General features: G+C 53.1%; 2 protein-coding genes across 2 annotated transcripts; one reads left to right on the top strand and one right to left on the bottom strand.

Annotated features, from left to right (window-relative positions):
- Positions 1 to 4,919: 4,919 nt before the first annotated feature.
- Positions 4,920 to 9,712, bottom strand: LOC149282030 (cleavage stimulation factor subunit 1-like). Its single transcript, XM_089498732.1, has 5 exons — positions 9,544 to 9,712; positions 9,042 to 9,319; positions 7,951 to 8,148; positions 5,751 to 6,141; positions 4,920 to 5,179 (listed from the first exon to the last, which is right to left on the bottom strand). The coding sequence occupies exons 1-5, from the start codon at positions 9,710 to 9,712 to the stop codon at positions 4,920 to 4,922; spliced, it is 1,296 nt and encodes a 431-aa protein (XP_089354858.1).
- A 1,558-nt stretch (positions 9,713 to 11,270) lies between these two features.
- On the top strand, positions 11,271 to 13,506 carry LOC149282029 (aurora kinase A-B-like). The gene is made up of 7 exons (XM_089498693.1): positions 11,271 to 11,547; positions 11,746 to 11,818; positions 12,064 to 12,255; positions 12,363 to 12,501; positions 12,620 to 12,768; positions 13,023 to 13,197; positions 13,321 to 13,506. Exons 1-7 carry the CDS (start codon positions 11,271 to 11,273, stop codon positions 13,504 to 13,506), a joined length of 1,191 nt encoding a protein of 396 aa, XP_089354819.1.
- Positions 13,507 to 16,748: the final 3,242 nt, after the last annotated feature.

Raw genomic sequence — 16,748 nt, 5'->3', positions numbered from 1 at the left:
AAAAGATCCTGGAGTGGATTACCGAGACGCATCTATCTCGCCGATCGGAAGCAGCGCCTTGATGCGTCGCATTAAATGCTCTGATATCTCTGATGTCATTGTGACTGGACTGATATCTTATTAGTGGGCTCCAGCCCGGTACCAACCCCTACCGGCTTGGTACTAATCCCCTACTTGCCCGGTACCAACCTTCATACCTGCCCAGTACCAAACTCCTACCTGTCCGGTACTAACCCCTACCCGGCCCGGTACTAACCCCCTACCTGCCCGGTACTAACCCCTACCTGTTAACCCAGGGGTCTCAACATGTCCGGCTTGGGGGAGAGAAGTGAGAGGAGGGGGGGGAGACATTTAAGCACATACACTGTATATATATATATATATATATCTTTATAGAGGGGGGCATCGCCTGCAGAAAACCACAGACAGTTCTTTTTATTTTTGCGCTTTGGCGACGTCTTCATCTCCGAAATACAGGAAGCAGCTTTACAGGAAACGGGTGATGCTAATAATAAACTTTCACCTCGTGTAGGGGCATCACGGGGGCCAGGGGTAGAGTCAGTAAAGGCTTGATTGGGGACCATGCATAGTCTCATTTGGGCTGGATCTGGACCGTCGGCCCTATCGTCCCCATCCAATGCGCCCGTATTTCCGGCTGCTTTGAGAGCAGCCTCATACCTTACTGGGCTGTTTGCCTTGTCTGTTACTCAGGGGCCGAGGGGCCAGGCAGGTTTAGGTCATCTCACCCTTCGCTCCATACTCGGGCCCTTCCCTGGAATCACGAGGGCCGAGGGCTCTGATTGGTAACGATATCGATAACTGCTAGTAATGGCGGCCCCCGCGGCAGGTGCAGGTGGGTCTGCGGCCGTTTGTGCTGGAGAATTTAGGGGTTTAGGGGGTTAAAAGTATTTTGGTCTGGGAGATAGTAATTCGTCTTACGCAGGGTTAAAAATAAATGGCTGAAACAGGTGCACGATACAGAGGGTCGTATACCAGGTAATACCCCACTCTGTTACCCCATGCCCAGGGGCAAATCTTACAGACAACTTGCCAGCAGGTCGATGCCCCTTTCAGTGTTTGGCATGGCTCGTTATGGCTGTGCATGTCTGTTGGTCTCATAAACTCGGCTACACCAAAAAATGCCTAGACATGTTGTACCCCCTTCCCTCGGTATTTGGCCCCCGCTGTTCTGTAGCCGTGGTTGCCTCGGCCATGCTGTTTGCCCATGGGCTGGGCACTTTTCCTGCGTTCGGACGTCTCTCGCTGACACTTGTAAATGGCGGCATTGGGGGGGTTAACTGGCCCCCATTCACAGCCGGACCCCTCGCTGCTCTCCGTGCCGTTTTGGGCATTTCCCTTCTTAGCACTACTTGGGGAGTTTGTGAGTCAGATGTGTGATAAAATGCCACAAATACAGGGGTGGCTAATAAACCCATAACCTGCACCCAGATACCCCGGGGCATCACACGGAGCCAGTAATGAATGGTTTATGGAGATGATCCCATATATGTGGCATTTACTGTGGATACATGGTGCCGCCCTCCAGTTGGGGTGGTACAGAATTACAGTCTGGGTTCCAAAATTTAAGTTTGTTGTGAATCTCCACATCCCTCCCCAGGGGCCACTGCTTCTCCAGCTGCTACGAGCTGCAACTCCCATCATACTCAGCCAGCCCTGGTGGTAACTGCCACAGTCACCTCGCTGCCCAGTCCCGGCCCTGAAACCAGCGACTCTTAATCTGTCGGTGGCCATCTGTCACAGAACAATGCAGGGGAGCAGATCTCCCAAACTGCTCCCATGCAGAGCATTCTGGGGTCGTTCCCACCAGGGACAAGTAACTGCCGCCTCCTGCAGCGAGATGTTTGTGCTGCGGAGATAAGAGAGTTGCTCCTGCAGAGTATCCAGGAATCTGTGGTATGAAGGGGGGGTGTCCGGCTGCTTTTCAGCCCCTGGGGGGTGTGTGTGTGTATGTATGTATGTATATGTGTGTCTGTATGTGTGCATGTGTATGTAGGGTGTGTGTATGGGGGGGTAGGGATATGTATGTGTGTGTGTGTGTGTGTAGAGGTGTGTGTGTATGTATGTATATATGTGTGTGTGTCTGTGTATGTGTGTATTTGTATGAGTGAGAGAATAAATAAATTAATCTGTAAATAATTTGTGTGAAAGAGTAAATGATTGTGTGAATAAATTGCGTGAATGAAAGTGAATTAGTGAGTGTAAAAGTGTGTGTGTGTGAATCATAGGTGTATAATTGATTTGTCAAAAAGGCAAAGAAGGTGTAAGCAGAGTGTTTAAGCACTGGGGACCAAGATGGCACAGGTAGCGTGTTTATGGGACAAAGATGGCGTACGCTCGGCTGTTTGGAGACAATGTTGACTCATGCTGGGCTGTTCGGTGACAAAGATGTGTGTTATCTGCGTGCGGGTCAGGTTCTATGTGGGCAGTGTGGGTGCCAGGGCTGGCTTTGGGGTGTGTGACCTGTGACCTATGCCTGTAATTTATGGGGTTTTGTCTATACCTTTAATGCTAAGTTTTATGTGAATTCACACGGCGTGGGTTTATCAGAGGGTCTCGCGGGCAGGACAGGTTACCGGGTGGGTTTATTGGAGGCTCTCGCAGATGGGGCAGGTTGCGGCATGGGTTTATCGGAGGGTCTCGCTGCTGGGAGGGACGGGTTACCGAGTGGCACGGGTCACGTCGTGGGTTTATCGGAGGGTCTCGCTGATGGGGCAGGTTACGGAGAGGGTTTATCGGAGGGTCTCGCTGGTGGGAGGGACAGGTTACCGGGTGGCACGGGTCACGGTGTGGGTTCATCGGAGGGGCTCGCGGGCAGGACGGGTCACGGCGTGGGTTAATGGGAGGGTCTCGTGGGCGGGACGGGTCATGGCGTGGGTTTATCGGAGGGTCTCGTGGGCGGGACAGGTTACGGCGTGTGTTTATCGGAGGGTCTCAGGGTGGGACCGGTCACGGCGCGGGTTTATCTGAGGGCCTCGCTGGCGGGACAGGTCACGCCGTGGGTTTATCGGGGGGTCTCGTGGGTGGGACAGGTCACAGCGTGGGTTTATTGGAGGGTCTTGCGGGCGGGCGGGCGGGCCAGGTCACGTAGTGGGTTTATCGGAGGGTCTCGCGGGTGGGACGGGTTTACAGCGTGTTTATCGGAGGGTCTCGCAGGCAGGCGAGATGGCTTCGGCCGTGGGTTTATCGGAGGGTCTTGCGGGGGGGGACAGGGTAAGGCGTGGGTTTATCGGAGGGTCTCGCGGGTGGGACTTGTCACAGGAGGGTCTCGTGGGTGGCACGGGTTACGCCGTGGATTTATCGGAGGGTCTCGCTGGTGGGAGGCACGGGTTACTGGGTGGGACAGGTCACGCTGTGGGTTTATCAGAGGGTCTCGGGGACGGGACACGCCATGGGTTTATCGGAGGGTCTCGCAGGCGGGACCAGTCACAGCATGGATGTAGGGAACGGGGGACCCCCAGCTGTATTCACACAGAGCTGTTGCATATCCCACCGCAGGATGAAGTCAGTCCGCAGCCGCTGGCTGAATGTTGCACAATATAAAAACATTTAACTCTTACAGATACCCCATCTGCCACATTAACAATAGCGATGTTTACCACCTCTGCCTAGAGCACCTTCTGTGTAATTCATAGAACTCTTTAAAAAATCTCAGGAGAATGCAGCCTACCTTATTCATCGTGTGCAGCAGGCAGCGCCCCCCGTCCAGCCTGCACCCTGCACGTCTCCTTCTGAGCTGTGAACGCTTCGCACCGATGCTGCACTCATCTGCAGAACATCTGGCCAAAAGCTGACAGGAAGTGACAGGCAGCAGCGTGATAAGGCAGGGAGACAGACGCTCGGGACCGAGCGTGCAGGAGAGACAGATACTCCGCAACCTGCAGCGGCAAAACCATGTTAAGCACAATTAGTGGCCGGGGGGGGCAGCTCGAGGGCAACCAGACCTCACAGGCTCAGAACATTTCTAAGAACAAGGACCTGATTTCACGGAGCGCAAACGGTTAAACTTGGATGACAATTCCCACCATCCATCACTAATCAGACACAAATAAGTGTAAGCTCATCTGGAAGGTGTAAGTTTAAGCGGTGTCTGGGGGTCCTTAAGCTGTTCCCCCCTTTCAGGCATCTACACTTTATGGGGCAGAAGCCACATTAGCCGCAAGCGCCCTGATCGATGTGTAAAGACGGTTGCTGTGTGCAACTTCCTGCCTTCTGCGTAAACACCTTGCGTGGGGAAATCTGAGCCAAACTGAGTTAAAGTACTCACATCCTGATAACTCAGTGAGTGGGGAGCGACGAGACCCTGCGCAGACCCCCCGGCACTCGGAGATCACTATGTGTACTGTATTTCTACGCGCATACATTATACTCCGCGCCGGGGTCGCAAAGCTCTGATATTTTCAAATTTTTAGGGACGCAGAAGGGGAGGGTACGCTGGAGGAGACACCAACCCCTGAAACGCGAGCGTGTGAGACATCACCCGGCACAGTGCCCCGACATACACGAGAGTTCACCAACACGCTCAAAATCATCATTCAGGATGCAGTTTATTCGCTACAAAAAATGCAAATACTTTTGACTAATTCATTAAAATTCATGGTGATGCCGTCAGCGGAGATCAGTCCGAGGTTTCCGGTAACCCAGAAAGGAGTTCAAAATAGTGTAAAAAAAAAAAACAAACGTAAGAAAAGCCAGGGGATTTGATGGCGGCGCGGACCGCACCGCAGCAACCTGGGCTCAGCGTGTCTCAGCCGGAGGGCAGCGATATCTGTCCTGAAGCACGATATTTACAAGAAGTCGCTGGTTTTCCCCCAACGTTTGCGATGGTGGCAGACCGGACACCGTCCACGCAGCACCCACAGTATCTGTGGAACGGGGGGATGGGCTTCTACATGGGCTCTTCAGTCGGTCGTTGACCTGCGATACCAGAAGCGGGCTCGGAAGTCATCGCTGCAGGTCATGAAGCCGGGGTTTGTGGGTGAATGCACGATGCAGCGGACAATGTTATTGTGACCCAGAGAGAGAAGGTTCCTGCGCTCGGCCGTCCGCGAGTCCCAGCAGCACAGGCTGATCGTCCTCTCATCGGGGAGCAAGACGTAGTCCTCTGTGTGGTTAAAGACAGCCTGGGTCCGATGCACCTGCCGGCCTCCCAGCCCTGCGCCTGCATGAACAGAGACACCGCCGGTCAGTGAGAGAAGAAAGAGACAGCGCCGATCAGCGAGAGAAGAAAGACAGCGCCGGTCAGCGAGAGAAGAAAGACAGCTCATACAATACAGTCCCCACAACTTTCCGCCTGACATCCTGCATGAACAGAGACACTGCCTGTGAAAGAGTAAAAGGGAAGAGAGACAGACCCCTGAGAGTGTAATTGTGTGGCCCCCGGCTGCTGTATCACTACTATGAATGTTAATAGACCGCTAGCTTTGCACAAATGAGCAAAACTCAGGAAAAATAAAGCCGGGGACGCGTTTCTTGGGTGTAGTCTGCCCTCTGCTGGCCTCAGGTGGCATTACAGCCGCAGCCTCTCAATGCCGAGCTGTGCCTGCCAGTAACAGGCCATTTCCTTACACAATAAGCTAAACTCGCATGTCGGTGACTCGTTGGGCGACATGGTACACAATTTACGCTCCTCTCCCCATTTTACTACAAATTGAGGCAACTCAGTTATCCAGAGCAAACTTTTAATCCCGTTAACTGCGTTGGACCAATAAACACTGATGTGAAACACTTACCTGTGTATTTGACCAGCATCCTCCCGGTGGAGATCTCCCACAGTCTGGCCACAGAGTCCTTGCCGCTGGACAGAATGTACTTGGAATTTTTGGAGAAGATGGCAGAGCACACCTCAGCGCCATCGTGCGCCTTCTCGTAGGTGGTGATGCAGCGGTTGGAGACTCCGTCCCACAGCTTGATGTTGCCGTCTTTGCTGCAGGTGACATACGTGTTGGCGCTGGGGTTGTAGTTGACGGAGCAGATGGCGTCCGTGTGCTGGTCCTGCGGGTTACAGGATACGAAGCACTGGAACGTGTTAACGTCATACAGCCGCAGCGTGGGGTGCTGTGTGCCAACGATGATGTAATCACCAGACGGGTGGAACGAGATGGACCTCAGCATTTCAGCTTCCTGGGCAGAAAGAGAAGCAAAGCATTTACCGCTGACCATGACACTATCCATCTTACATCATATGCGAGTGAACCCGGCAGCTGCTGCGCTTCAGGCGACATTTCCATTGCCCTAATTACCGTATTTGCTCAATTATAAGACGACACTGATTATAAGACGACCCTATAGGAAAAAAGTTTTACCAGTAAATGTTAATTCATGTAAACTATGGGAACAATTTTTTTTTATAAAAGCTATGATTGAGAAAAATATTTTGTTTTTATTTCCTTTTTTTTTTTTCCAACCTGCCCCCCCCCCAGTTATGCACATCTGCCCCCTGGCTTGCCACTCTGCCCCCTATATGCCACTGTGCCCCATGATATGCCTTTTAACCCTCTAAATGCCACTGTGCCCCATGATATGCCTTTTGACCCCCTATGTGCCACTCTGGCATTTAGGGGGTTAAAGGGCATATTATGGGGCAGAGTGGCATATAGGGAGCTGTAAGGCATTTCAGGAGGCAGAGTGGTGTATAGAGGGTTAAAAGGCATTTCTGGAGGCAGAGTGGCATTAAGGGGGTTAAAAGGCATTTCACAGAGTACTCTGCCTACAGAAATGCCTTATGCCCCCCATTTAACACTCCCTCCCCCTCCCTCCTCCAAACTTACCCAAGCTTCTGAGTCACCGGTGCGTAGTCCGGGCAGCATGTAGACAACTTCCGCTGCAGCCGGGAGGAGGTGCGGTTGGCAGCGGGGGTTGTCTGCGTCCATCGCGCAGACCTTCCCCGGCTGTCAGAGATCACGGGGGAACTCTGATCTCTGACAGCCGGGAAAGGTCTGCTCGATGGACGCAGACAACCCCCGCCCCTAACTGCACCTCCTCCCGGCTGCAGCGGAGGTTGTGTATGCGGAATTGCGTAGAGCATAGTCCGGGCAGCGTGTAGAGCTCTACGCGATTCACGCTGCCGGGACTAAGCACCGGGGACTCAGAAGTACTGGTAAGTGGGGTGGGTGGGGGTTAGAGAGGAGGATCCAGGTCCCCTGCATCGCTGCGGGGGATCTGGATCATTAGTCTCATAGTCAGATCTAACTGAGGTCTTATTATAAGACGACCCCGATTATAAGACAAGGGGACTTTTTCAGAGCATTTGCTCTGGAAAAAAACTTGTCTTATAATCGAGCAAATACGGTATTTTAAGTAAGAAATTAAACTTTAAAGCACCAGAAGACGGCCGCCCCGGGTCACTTCCCTGCGTATTAATGAACTGAATACAGAAAGAGAGAGAGAGGAGGAGATGGACTTGTAGTCACTCAGACATGTCCTAACAGTCACTTTGAGACCCTCAGAGCCGTAGCTAGCTCCTTTTGCGCCGAAGTAAGAATTGGAAATTGTGCCCCCCAGCTTTTTTTACAGAGGCTATTTTATTTACACTGCCCTTACACACGCATATACAAACACACACACTGCCTTTACACACACCTGCCCATAAACACACACATATACACATACACTGCCCTTACTCACCCCTGCATTTACACACACCAGCTCACAAACACAAAAATACCTACACTGCCCCTACACACACACCTGCCCATACACACACACACAAGCTTACAAACACCTCACCCTTTGTTCGGCCCTGCAGCCAGAATCCTCCACCTTGAGACAGTCACATAAATGGCATGAAAAGCACGGCTTCCAGAGACCAAATAATACAAGTGGGACCCGCATCTCCATCGCATGCTGCTTTAAACCCCAACACATGCCTGTCCCCCACCGGTGGCCCTGCATATGGGAATAGCAGGGGGGTACATGAGCTGCGCCTCTGACCTGGATGTATTTAAAGGCTCGTTTGGCCGACGGCTTGGAATAGTCGAACAGCTTCAGGGTGTAGTCTTTAGAGCCAGACGCCAGGATTTGCTCCGTTGGGTGAAAAGCCAGACAAGTGACTTCATCAACGTGATCGTACAGCGTGCGGATGACAGGATGGTTCTCCATGTTCTGCTGAGCCGTCTCATTCATCATCACCTAATGACAGACGAAGAAAAGGCTTTCAGACAAGAACACGCCGATCACTGAGCTGGCAAAGAAACAATGCGCAGAAATGTGACCTTCAGCGATGTAGTGAGGCTGCTTCTGGGCACTCACAGCAATATACCCCCCTCCCCCTAACGCTCACAAAACTCTGTCATTAGCACTAACAGTCCCGGCACAACCGGCAGTAACTCTTGGCAGCAGAACCCGTTTAACTGATGGCTGAAGAAAATGTCATTTACCGTCAAAAACTGAAAGCAGTTCAGAGACCGCTACAAAACCTCAGCCGATCTCAAGCTTTATGTATTTAGATGTCTCTCCCCCCCGTCCCTCATCTTCCCCTCCTCTCCCCCCGTCCCTCATCTTCCCCTCCGTCCCTCATCTTCCCCTCCGTCCCTCCTCTCCCCCCGTCCCTCCTCTCCCTCGTCCCTCCCCCCCTCTCCCTCGTCCCTCCTCTCCCCCCCTCTCCCCCGTCCCTCCTCCCCCCCCGTCCCTCCTCTCCCCCCCCGTCCCTCCCCCCCTCTCCCCCGTCCCCCTCCCTCTCCCCCGTCCCTCCTCCCCCATCCCTCCTCTCCCCCCATCCCTCCTCTCCCCCCCTCTCCCCCCATCCCTCCTCTCCCCCCCTCTCCCCCCATCCCTCCTCTCCCCCCCTCTCCCCCCATCCCTCCCTCTCCCCCCATCCCTCCTCTCCCCCCCTCTCCCCCCATCCCTCCTCTCCCCCCCTCTCCCCCCATCCCTCCTCTCCCCCCCCTCTCCCCCGTCCCTCCTCTCCCCCCCGTCCCTCTCCTCCCCCCCCTCTCCCCCCCCTCTCCCCCCGTCCCTCCTCTCCCGTTCCTCTCCGCCCCCTCTGCCGGCCAGTATCCTGATCACGCTACCATCTTGTTTACCTCGATTGGCATGGCGCTCTTAGCCAGCATCCGCTCCGTATCCAGGATCTTTATGGAAGCGTCCGCTGAGCCAGTCGCGATGAGCTGTCCGTCTCTGCTGTACGTTGCCACTCGGCACGGCCCTTTGTGCGAAGTGACGTAGCAGGTCTCGTACTCAGAGGCCTCAGGGGACATCGTCTGTACGTCCGCATCAAATTCAAGGTCAATGCCGGTACCGGGAGCCACGGTGTCAGACCGGCCGATGGCGTACTGCACAGCACTGTCATCGTTCTCCATCCCTGCGGGAACAATCGTGTTACTAGGAAGACGCGTCACTAAAATGGACCCCTGTGCAACATAAACATCGGTGTATTTAACCCTTTCCGTGCTTTTACATATTAGCCGATGGTCCTTACGGGGCAGGTCTCTGCACGATTGACTCACGCTAATGTCATGAAACACAGTTAAACGCACCACATTTATAACGTTCACGCAAGTTGTGCGGCGGGTGCCGGCGACCTACCCACTTTAATGAGGTGCAGTAACTGCTCGGAGGGGGCGCACACGGAGTGCGGCTTGATCTCGTTGATGAGGCCGTTGGCGATGTTGATATAGCCGTCGTACAGCAGCTGGCTGATGATCAGCTTGTAGAGCTGCTGCCGGTCCTTCAGGGTGATCTTATATCTGTACATTGTCAGCGCCAGGTGCCGGACCTGCAAACAGACAGAGGGCGGCGTGAAAGCCGGCAGCGCCAACCCCCTTAGCGCATGAGCGCTCTGAGGGCAGATACATCACACCACCCCCTGGGCTATATACCCCCTGGGAGGGAGAATACTAGATGTTCATCAGCCCCAACAGACTACCCCCTTGAGGGCTATCCACATCACCCCGTTACAGGCAGATCTGGCCACTCGCTCATTAACCCCTTAGCGAAGAGAGATTGCCCCCAGCCCGGGCTTCCCGCTGCACAGGGAAGTAAGAGACTTTCAGCTAATTACCCCTCACGGTCACAGACTACCCCTGTATTGCCCTATTTCTGCTTCTTGCCCCCCCTTCCAGAGCTAACCCTGCGACCGCCGGGCAGTTTGGGGGAACGAAACTTACAATCAATCAAGTGAACTGGTGCGAGGACCGGGCTGTGACGTAATTAGCATGCGTCCGGCAGCACAGGTGACGTCTGGAGAATCCCATAATCCCTCGCGCGTTCAGCTCTCCTGGCTCTGGCTCCGCCTCCGGGGGGGGTCCTGCGCAGCCGCTTTGATAGCCAAACGGTTGTTTTCCTTTGTGGCCAATGAGAGAGCAGCAGAGCACCCCCGGCGGCCAATCAGCGCTGGGAGCGGGGTAACGGCCTTTAAAAGCGCGAGGTTTGAATGTGATGGGAAAGTAGTGATTGACGGAGCTTAAAATCCCGGAGTGGAGCCGGCTGTGGACTGGTGAGCGGCCTGGTGTGTGTGCGCCCGGTGGGGTAACGCTAGATACCCCAATATCCCCTGATAATGGCCCAAAACTGCCCCCCTCCTGGCCTGTGTGTGTAGGGGTGCCCCCTTGGCCCTCCGGCTGCTGCTGATTTGTGATATTTGGGACTTCCTTCCTCCCATTATCTGTCCCTCTGCTAGGGTATGACTCCCTGTGGACCACTTGGGGCAGAATTTGGTTATGTTGGGATGTCGGGCGTCTTGTGCTTTAATGCTCTGCCTGCTAAATGGCTGAGAGTACCAGGCTCTATGAACCCTGCTGGCAGCTTCTCTCCTGGCAGTCACGGCCCTGTTCTGCTCGCCCGCGTGTAAAATTCTTAAATCTCGTTTCAGGTGAGAATGGAGAAATCTGTGAAGGAGAATCTCGGCGGGGGATCTGGCTGCAACCTGAAGGTAAATCCGCCTTAAATGACCCCTTCTCTCTGGGTGAATTCAGGGTTATCGGGGTAATAAAGCTAAGGAGGGCTGCTATCCGTTATCGACGTACCCTCAAGGGCCCAGCTCTAACTGCCATTAAGTGAGATATTTAGACTTTTGGGGGGTGGTCCGGTGGGAAGGGTGCTGTGATGGGAGGGGGGGAATCTGATGTGCTGCCCGATATGTGGGATTCTCGCCTGGCGTTTCCATGGTGATTAGTCGAAGGGTGGAGTCTGACACGGCAGCATTTAATTGGGTCTTCAAGATGTTTGCGGTTGCTGTGTACTCCACACCAGTTGCCGCGCATGCAAAATAAACCCGTACAACCTCTTTTTGTGTTCCTCAGGGTTTGCACTCCATGTCTGATGGCCCCAAACGGATTCCGGTGGCTGCGCAGCAGCGAAGTGCCCAGGTCAGGCTACCTGGAACTTCAGCATTAGCCCAACGCGTTCTGTGTCCTTCAAAAGGACCCCAGCAAATTCAGACTCAAAAGCCAGGTCTAGCCAATCAGAAGCCGTTAAATCAGCCAACAAACAACTCTGCCCATCTGCGGCCTGCGAGTCGGGTTCCACCCACGTGCAAGCCTCATCCGCCTAATGAGAACCACGAGCCGGCGCAGGCCAGCTCATCAGCCGGTAAGTATCCCGGCCTCTTATAATCTGACAGTCGGGTTATCCGGAAGCCGTCCGTGTCGTGGGGGATATCCTTGTGGTGGGTTTATCCTCTGGGCCGATAACTCATTTAGCAAAAAAGTGTAATATTTATCAATATTTATTCTTTATTGCTGACGTTATTCTTTATTATCGCTTCACAAATGTAGCTTTTTCTTTCAGCTCCTTCTCTGGAGAAGAGAGGAAACCCTGAGCAGAATAATCCCGCCGGCACCGCAAATGACGAGACCAAAAAGTACGTGTGGAATGCGACGTAGTTGTTTCTGTTCTGAGAATCTGACAGCTTTGGTTGCCCTCTTTCTGTGTGCCCTCCATTTTTTGCGTGGTGCTACTCGTCTCTCTGCTGCCAGGGGTTGGCTGCGCAGCTCCCTCGCGCTCATTAGCATATGGCTGTACTGCTCTCCCACTATTTAAATGAGCGCGAGTGACCGCGTTGCCTGTGAACATCTGTCATTAACGCGCCGCGGTGTTTCCCTGCAGGAGGCAGTGGTGTCTGGAAGACTTTGAGATCGGCCGTCCGTTGGGTAAAGGGAAGTTTGGAAACGTATACCTGGCGCGCGAGCGGCAGAGTAAATTCATCCTGGCGCTGAAGGTTCTCTTTAAATCCCAGCTGGAGAAGGCTGGCGTGGAGCACCAGCTGCGCAGGGAAGTGGAAATCCAGTCCCACCTGAGGTGAGTAGCTTGGCACTAAATGGCATCCTTTGACTCCTTCAGGTCCCGTCTACCTGTGGCCCCCTTCCTTTTACTCTGCACCTAACAAGTCTCTTCATCCCTTCCAGGCATCCCAATATTCTCCGGCTCTACGGCTATTTCCATGATGCCACCAGAGTCTACCTGATCCTGGACTATGCGCCTCGTGGGGAGATCTACCGGGAGCTGCAGAGATGCTCCAAGTTTGATGACCAAAAAACTGCTACGGTACATCTTGATGCGATTGGGGGGGGGGGGTGAGATAGGACATGATCCTCTTCCGGATCATGCTGGTTGGCAGCTGCCAGGCAGACTACTTCTTAACTCTCTCTCCTCCATATGACAGTACATCACGGAGCTGGCAGACGCGCTCTTGTATTGCCACTCCAAGAAAGTGATTCACCGTGACATTAAGCCGGAGAACCTGCTGCTCGGCTCCAATGGAGAACTGAAGATAGCTGATTTTGGCTGGTCTGTGCATGCGCCGTCATCCAGGTAAGCGGCCAGGAAGTGAGGTAACCTTTACCAGCGTTGGTTAAGGCGGCTACGACGTAGTCAACTGATGAGGTGGCGTTTTACAGAGCGTCTGTTTATAGGGGAGATTATTCTTACACAGCATGCGCACGCCGACGTCATATAGAGACCCGAACTCCTTGCCTTCAGAGATCAGCATCTGCAGCCTATGCTGTAAAGAACTTTACTCAGACACCCTGCGCCCGTCCCCAATGCTTATTTATCTGACGTTTTAGGAGAACTACCCTGTGTGGGACCCTGGACTACCTGCCCCCTGAGATGATTGAGGGCCGCATGCATGATGAGAAGGTCGACCTGTGGAGCCTCGGTGTTCTCTGTTACGAGTTTCTTGTTGGGAAGCCGCCGTTTGAAACAGAAACTCACCAGGAGACATACAGACGAATTTCTAAGGTACGGTAATAACCCTGATTTACCCCTCTTCTGCGGGCTGTTCATAGGGGCTGATCCGATAAGATCGCTGATGTGGGATCTACTCAAGGACCTGATTCCTGCTCACAAAAGCTCTTGTTTCAGGTTGAATATCAGTTTCCTCCATTTGTGTCGGAGGGAGCGCGAGATCTCATCTCCAAGCTGCTGAAGCATAATCCCAACCACAGGCTGCCCCTCAAGGATGTCTTGGAGCATCCATGGATCGTGGAAAACTCCACCAAGCATCCACAGAGGAAACAGGAGCCCCCCAGAGGAGCGGCGACTCAGTAACACTGCGGGGGCTCAGTGATACTTCAACTGTGAGAGCGCATCGTATTTTGCACCCGCCGAGTCCGTGTCCCGAACACTTCAGGGGTTTTCATACCGCTTGGGGCTTGGTCTCGTTACTGATAACCTGTCGGCTGCCGTTCATTTAGCAGCCGCGTGTGAAACTTGAAAGCCATTCAAACAAATCCCTGCTGAGTAAACTCCCCAAAGTGCTGTCAGAGAAATCACGTTTCAGTAGCGCGGATTTCCCGTGACATCACTACACGCCTCTGTGTGCCGATATCCCGACGTCATGGATGATCTGCCGACGGGGCTTCTTGTGTGGTGATTTCACAGGATTCTAGACTCGTTGCTGTGTCTGGATAGCCATTTAACCCCCGCCGCTGCGTCTTCTGGTCCTGAAGATAATTCTGGGCAGTGCGAGTGGGGCTTAAACCGGCCGAAGCCGGTGCGATTATCTGGACGCTAGCATGTATTTATTGGGCTGATGCTGTCACCAGGTGGCCCGGCTGCTTGTAGTGGGAGTGAATGGGTAAGGCTGCTTACTACATTTAAAGTGATAGAATGTCAAGCATATTTACATGTTCCATGTCTTGTTCTGAAATACTTTTAATAAATAAATGTAAATCCTCCTCCGGTGTCCAGCTTCTAGATAAAGTATCGTTTGTTATATGGTCCTGATTGCACAGGAGGCTGGTTGCGCATGCTCTAGTCTGAGGTAATTCCCTGTGTGGGTTCTTCTGGTATTTAAATGTCATCCTGTTTTTAATTATAATTAATTAGAACCTGCAGTTTATTGTTGTGGGGCGGGGGTCACAGGGCAGCTATACTCAGACACCCCCTTTATAAGCAGCAGGGGTAATAACGGGGTGTTATCTCACTTACAAAAACAAAGGGGCTGTTGCTGGTCCGCGTTGAGTAAGGATGAAAACTGAGCCGGAAGAGGAATTCGATGACGTTGCAGGAAGAATCTGACTGCTGGATCTATGAGAACTAAATGTTTAACCTGAGCCCATTCCTCACACACGGGGGGGGGGGGGGGGGGGTAGAGATTTATTCTGGGGTGAAACTCTCCAGGCCAGTTTGTTTGGGGATAAGTGCGAGCGTGTGAGAAAGTAACAGAGCCGTGCGAGGATCTTAATCGTTTATTAGATTACAATTGGGTGTAGCCTCTAGGGGCCGACGTCAACGAGAGCCCCCAGTCTATATACTCCTATAAATGTATTACAAATTCTCAACATAAATACAAAAAACTGCTCAGTCCGTCTCAGCTGCTCGGCCGGGGGGGTCTGAAGAGCCCGATCCTCCTGAGATATCTAACGATGAAAGGAACGGAGATGACTGTGATGCTTATCCGCAGCGGAGCGAAGAGTTTATGGACCGCGTAAGCCAGCACGAAGGTGCTCGTCCCAGCGGCCACCTTGGACTGCACCACCGCTTCACTGAATCCCACTTTAAGGAGTAGCGCTGTGACATCCAGCCCACTGTCAGAAAGGGTTAAAAAAAAAAGAAAATGATCACATGACAGAATCGTTGGCATCTTCTACAAGCTGAAGCAGAGAACATGAGCTCAGCCTGACTTTCACCCCAACCCTGCGGCGCTACAAATTTATCAGTGACGTTTGTGGCGAGTGGATTGGATATATTTTAACCGAAAGTGCTCTCTCTTGTTTTTATGAGGTTAAGGCAGTGATTACCCAGAAGCCCTGGCTGCAGCAGGGTCCTGTATGCCATGGGGTAAGGGGGGTTATTGCCCAGAAGCCCCAGCTGCAGCGGGAGCGCTAAATGTGATGGGGTAAGGAGGGGTATTACCCAGAATTCCCAGCTGCTCTATATGTGATGGGGTAAAGGGGAGGTTATTACCCAGAGTCCCCGGCTGCAGCGGGAGCTCTGTATGCCATGGGGTTTGGGATTATGGGGTAAAGCAGCACCTTTTCTGCCCCTTATGTGTCTTATTCCCGACCCTCTGACTCCAGCACCGACCTGGAGACGATCAGGTAGAAAATCCCGAGAGACGTTAATGAAATGGCGATGTGGAAAGACACGGCGACCGCTCCGTACTCCTTAAACACCTTCTTAAGCTGTTGGGTTTTGTTTAGTTTGTGGTCTTCAGGGTTCGCAGGTTTCTTGGGGTCTCCGCCAGTCGGGTTATCGAAGCTCTAAAGGAAGGCGAGAAAGAAACTAAAATATTTTATGACAACATGCGATGCTGCGGAGCAGAGAACGGTGCACAGCGAGTGTTAAAAACATCAGCAGCAAGAACGCATTAAATGAGCCTCTGGCCAGTTTGCCGCCGTCCCTCGCATCGTGGATGGACGCGCCAGGCCCGGGGGACTCAGCCGATTGGTGGCTCTGATGGGGACAGGAGGTGTTGGCCAGATGGTCTCACGTGATACATACAGCCTGCCGGAAGCTGATAACCGGTGCCCAGCGCTAGTGACTTAGAGATACCGAGTCTGACTCGGAGGGGTCCAGGGGTCCCACGGCCACACAGCACAGAGTACCTTGGGCGTGCATTACATATAACACACCATAGGGGTCCCCACCTGGTGGAGCCCCCTGTTTGCAGCTCCATCCTGAAGCATCCTGCGTCCTTGGGGCAAGAGAGCCCACGGGGTATCTGGCCGCACAGCCCTGGCGCACATGCCCCACAGCCCTGGCCGCAGTAGTGACCCACGGAGGCCACAGAGACCTAGCATGGAGGCTGCAAGAAGAAGACATGTGATTGGGTGAGACGCCATCACACTGCAAACTGCACGCCGGCAGAGATCATTACAAAACACGCAACATTCCTGCACCTCAATACCACCCCGCAGGGCCACGCTGCACCGCACCCTCTATAACACACACCCTATATACTATACATGTACCCCACACCCTGTATACAATATACTATACCATATACCCCACACCCTGTATAACACACACCCTATAGACATTATATACTATACATGTACCCCACATCCTGTATATCATATTTGACATATAGCATATCCTCTACACCGCACACACTATATACACCATATAACATACATACACACTGCTCCTGCCTCACAACTTACTGGCAATCTAGAGTCTGGACTCTCCTGCACTTTGTTGCTTCCGGTTTCTCTGTCCGTCTCCTCCCTTCACTGCAGATTACCTCCCTTCCCTTCTCTCCTCCCCTTTCCCCGCCCCTCCTGTATCTCCTGTGACTCTTTCTCCACGCAGAATCCGTTATCAGGGGAGAGAGAGAGCGCAGGGTG

Source organism: Sceloporus occidentalis, unplaced genomic scaffold, assembly GCF_023333645.1.
Source record: "Sceloporus occidentalis isolate IW3139 unplaced genomic scaffold, rSceOcc1.0.p SCAF_124, whole genome shotgun sequence".
In the NCBI taxonomy this organism is placed as follows: domain Eukaryota; kingdom Metazoa; phylum Chordata; class Lepidosauria; order Squamata; family Phrynosomatidae; genus Sceloporus; species Sceloporus occidentalis.
Note: the sequence above shows the minus strand (reverse complement) of the source record. Positions and strands in the feature narration are given on the sequence as shown.

Coding starts and splice junctions, on each gene's coding strand:
- LOC149282030 (XM_089498732.1), bottom strand. CDS start 9,712: ATGTACAGATATAAGATCACCCTGAAGGACCGGCAGCAGCTCTACAAG. Junction 8,149..9,041: donor AGAGCGCCATGCCAATCGAG/GTAAACAAGATG, acceptor GTCTGTCATTAG/GTGATGATGAATGAGACGGC. Junction 5,180..5,750: donor GATGCTGGTCAAATACACAG/GTAAGTGTTTCA, acceptor CTGTTCATGCAG/GCGCAGGGCTGGGAGGCCGG.
- LOC149282029 (XM_089498693.1), top strand. CDS start 11,271: ATGTCTGATGGCCCCAAACGGATTCCGGTGGCTGCGCAGCAGCGAAGT. Junction 12,769..13,022: donor GTGCATGCGCCGTCATCCAG/GTAAGCGGCCAG, acceptor CTGACGTTTTAG/GAGAACTACCCTGTGTGGGA. Junction 13,198..13,320: donor CATACAGACGAATTTCTAAG/GTACGGTAATAA, acceptor CTCTTGTTTCAG/GTTGAATATCAGTTTCCTCC.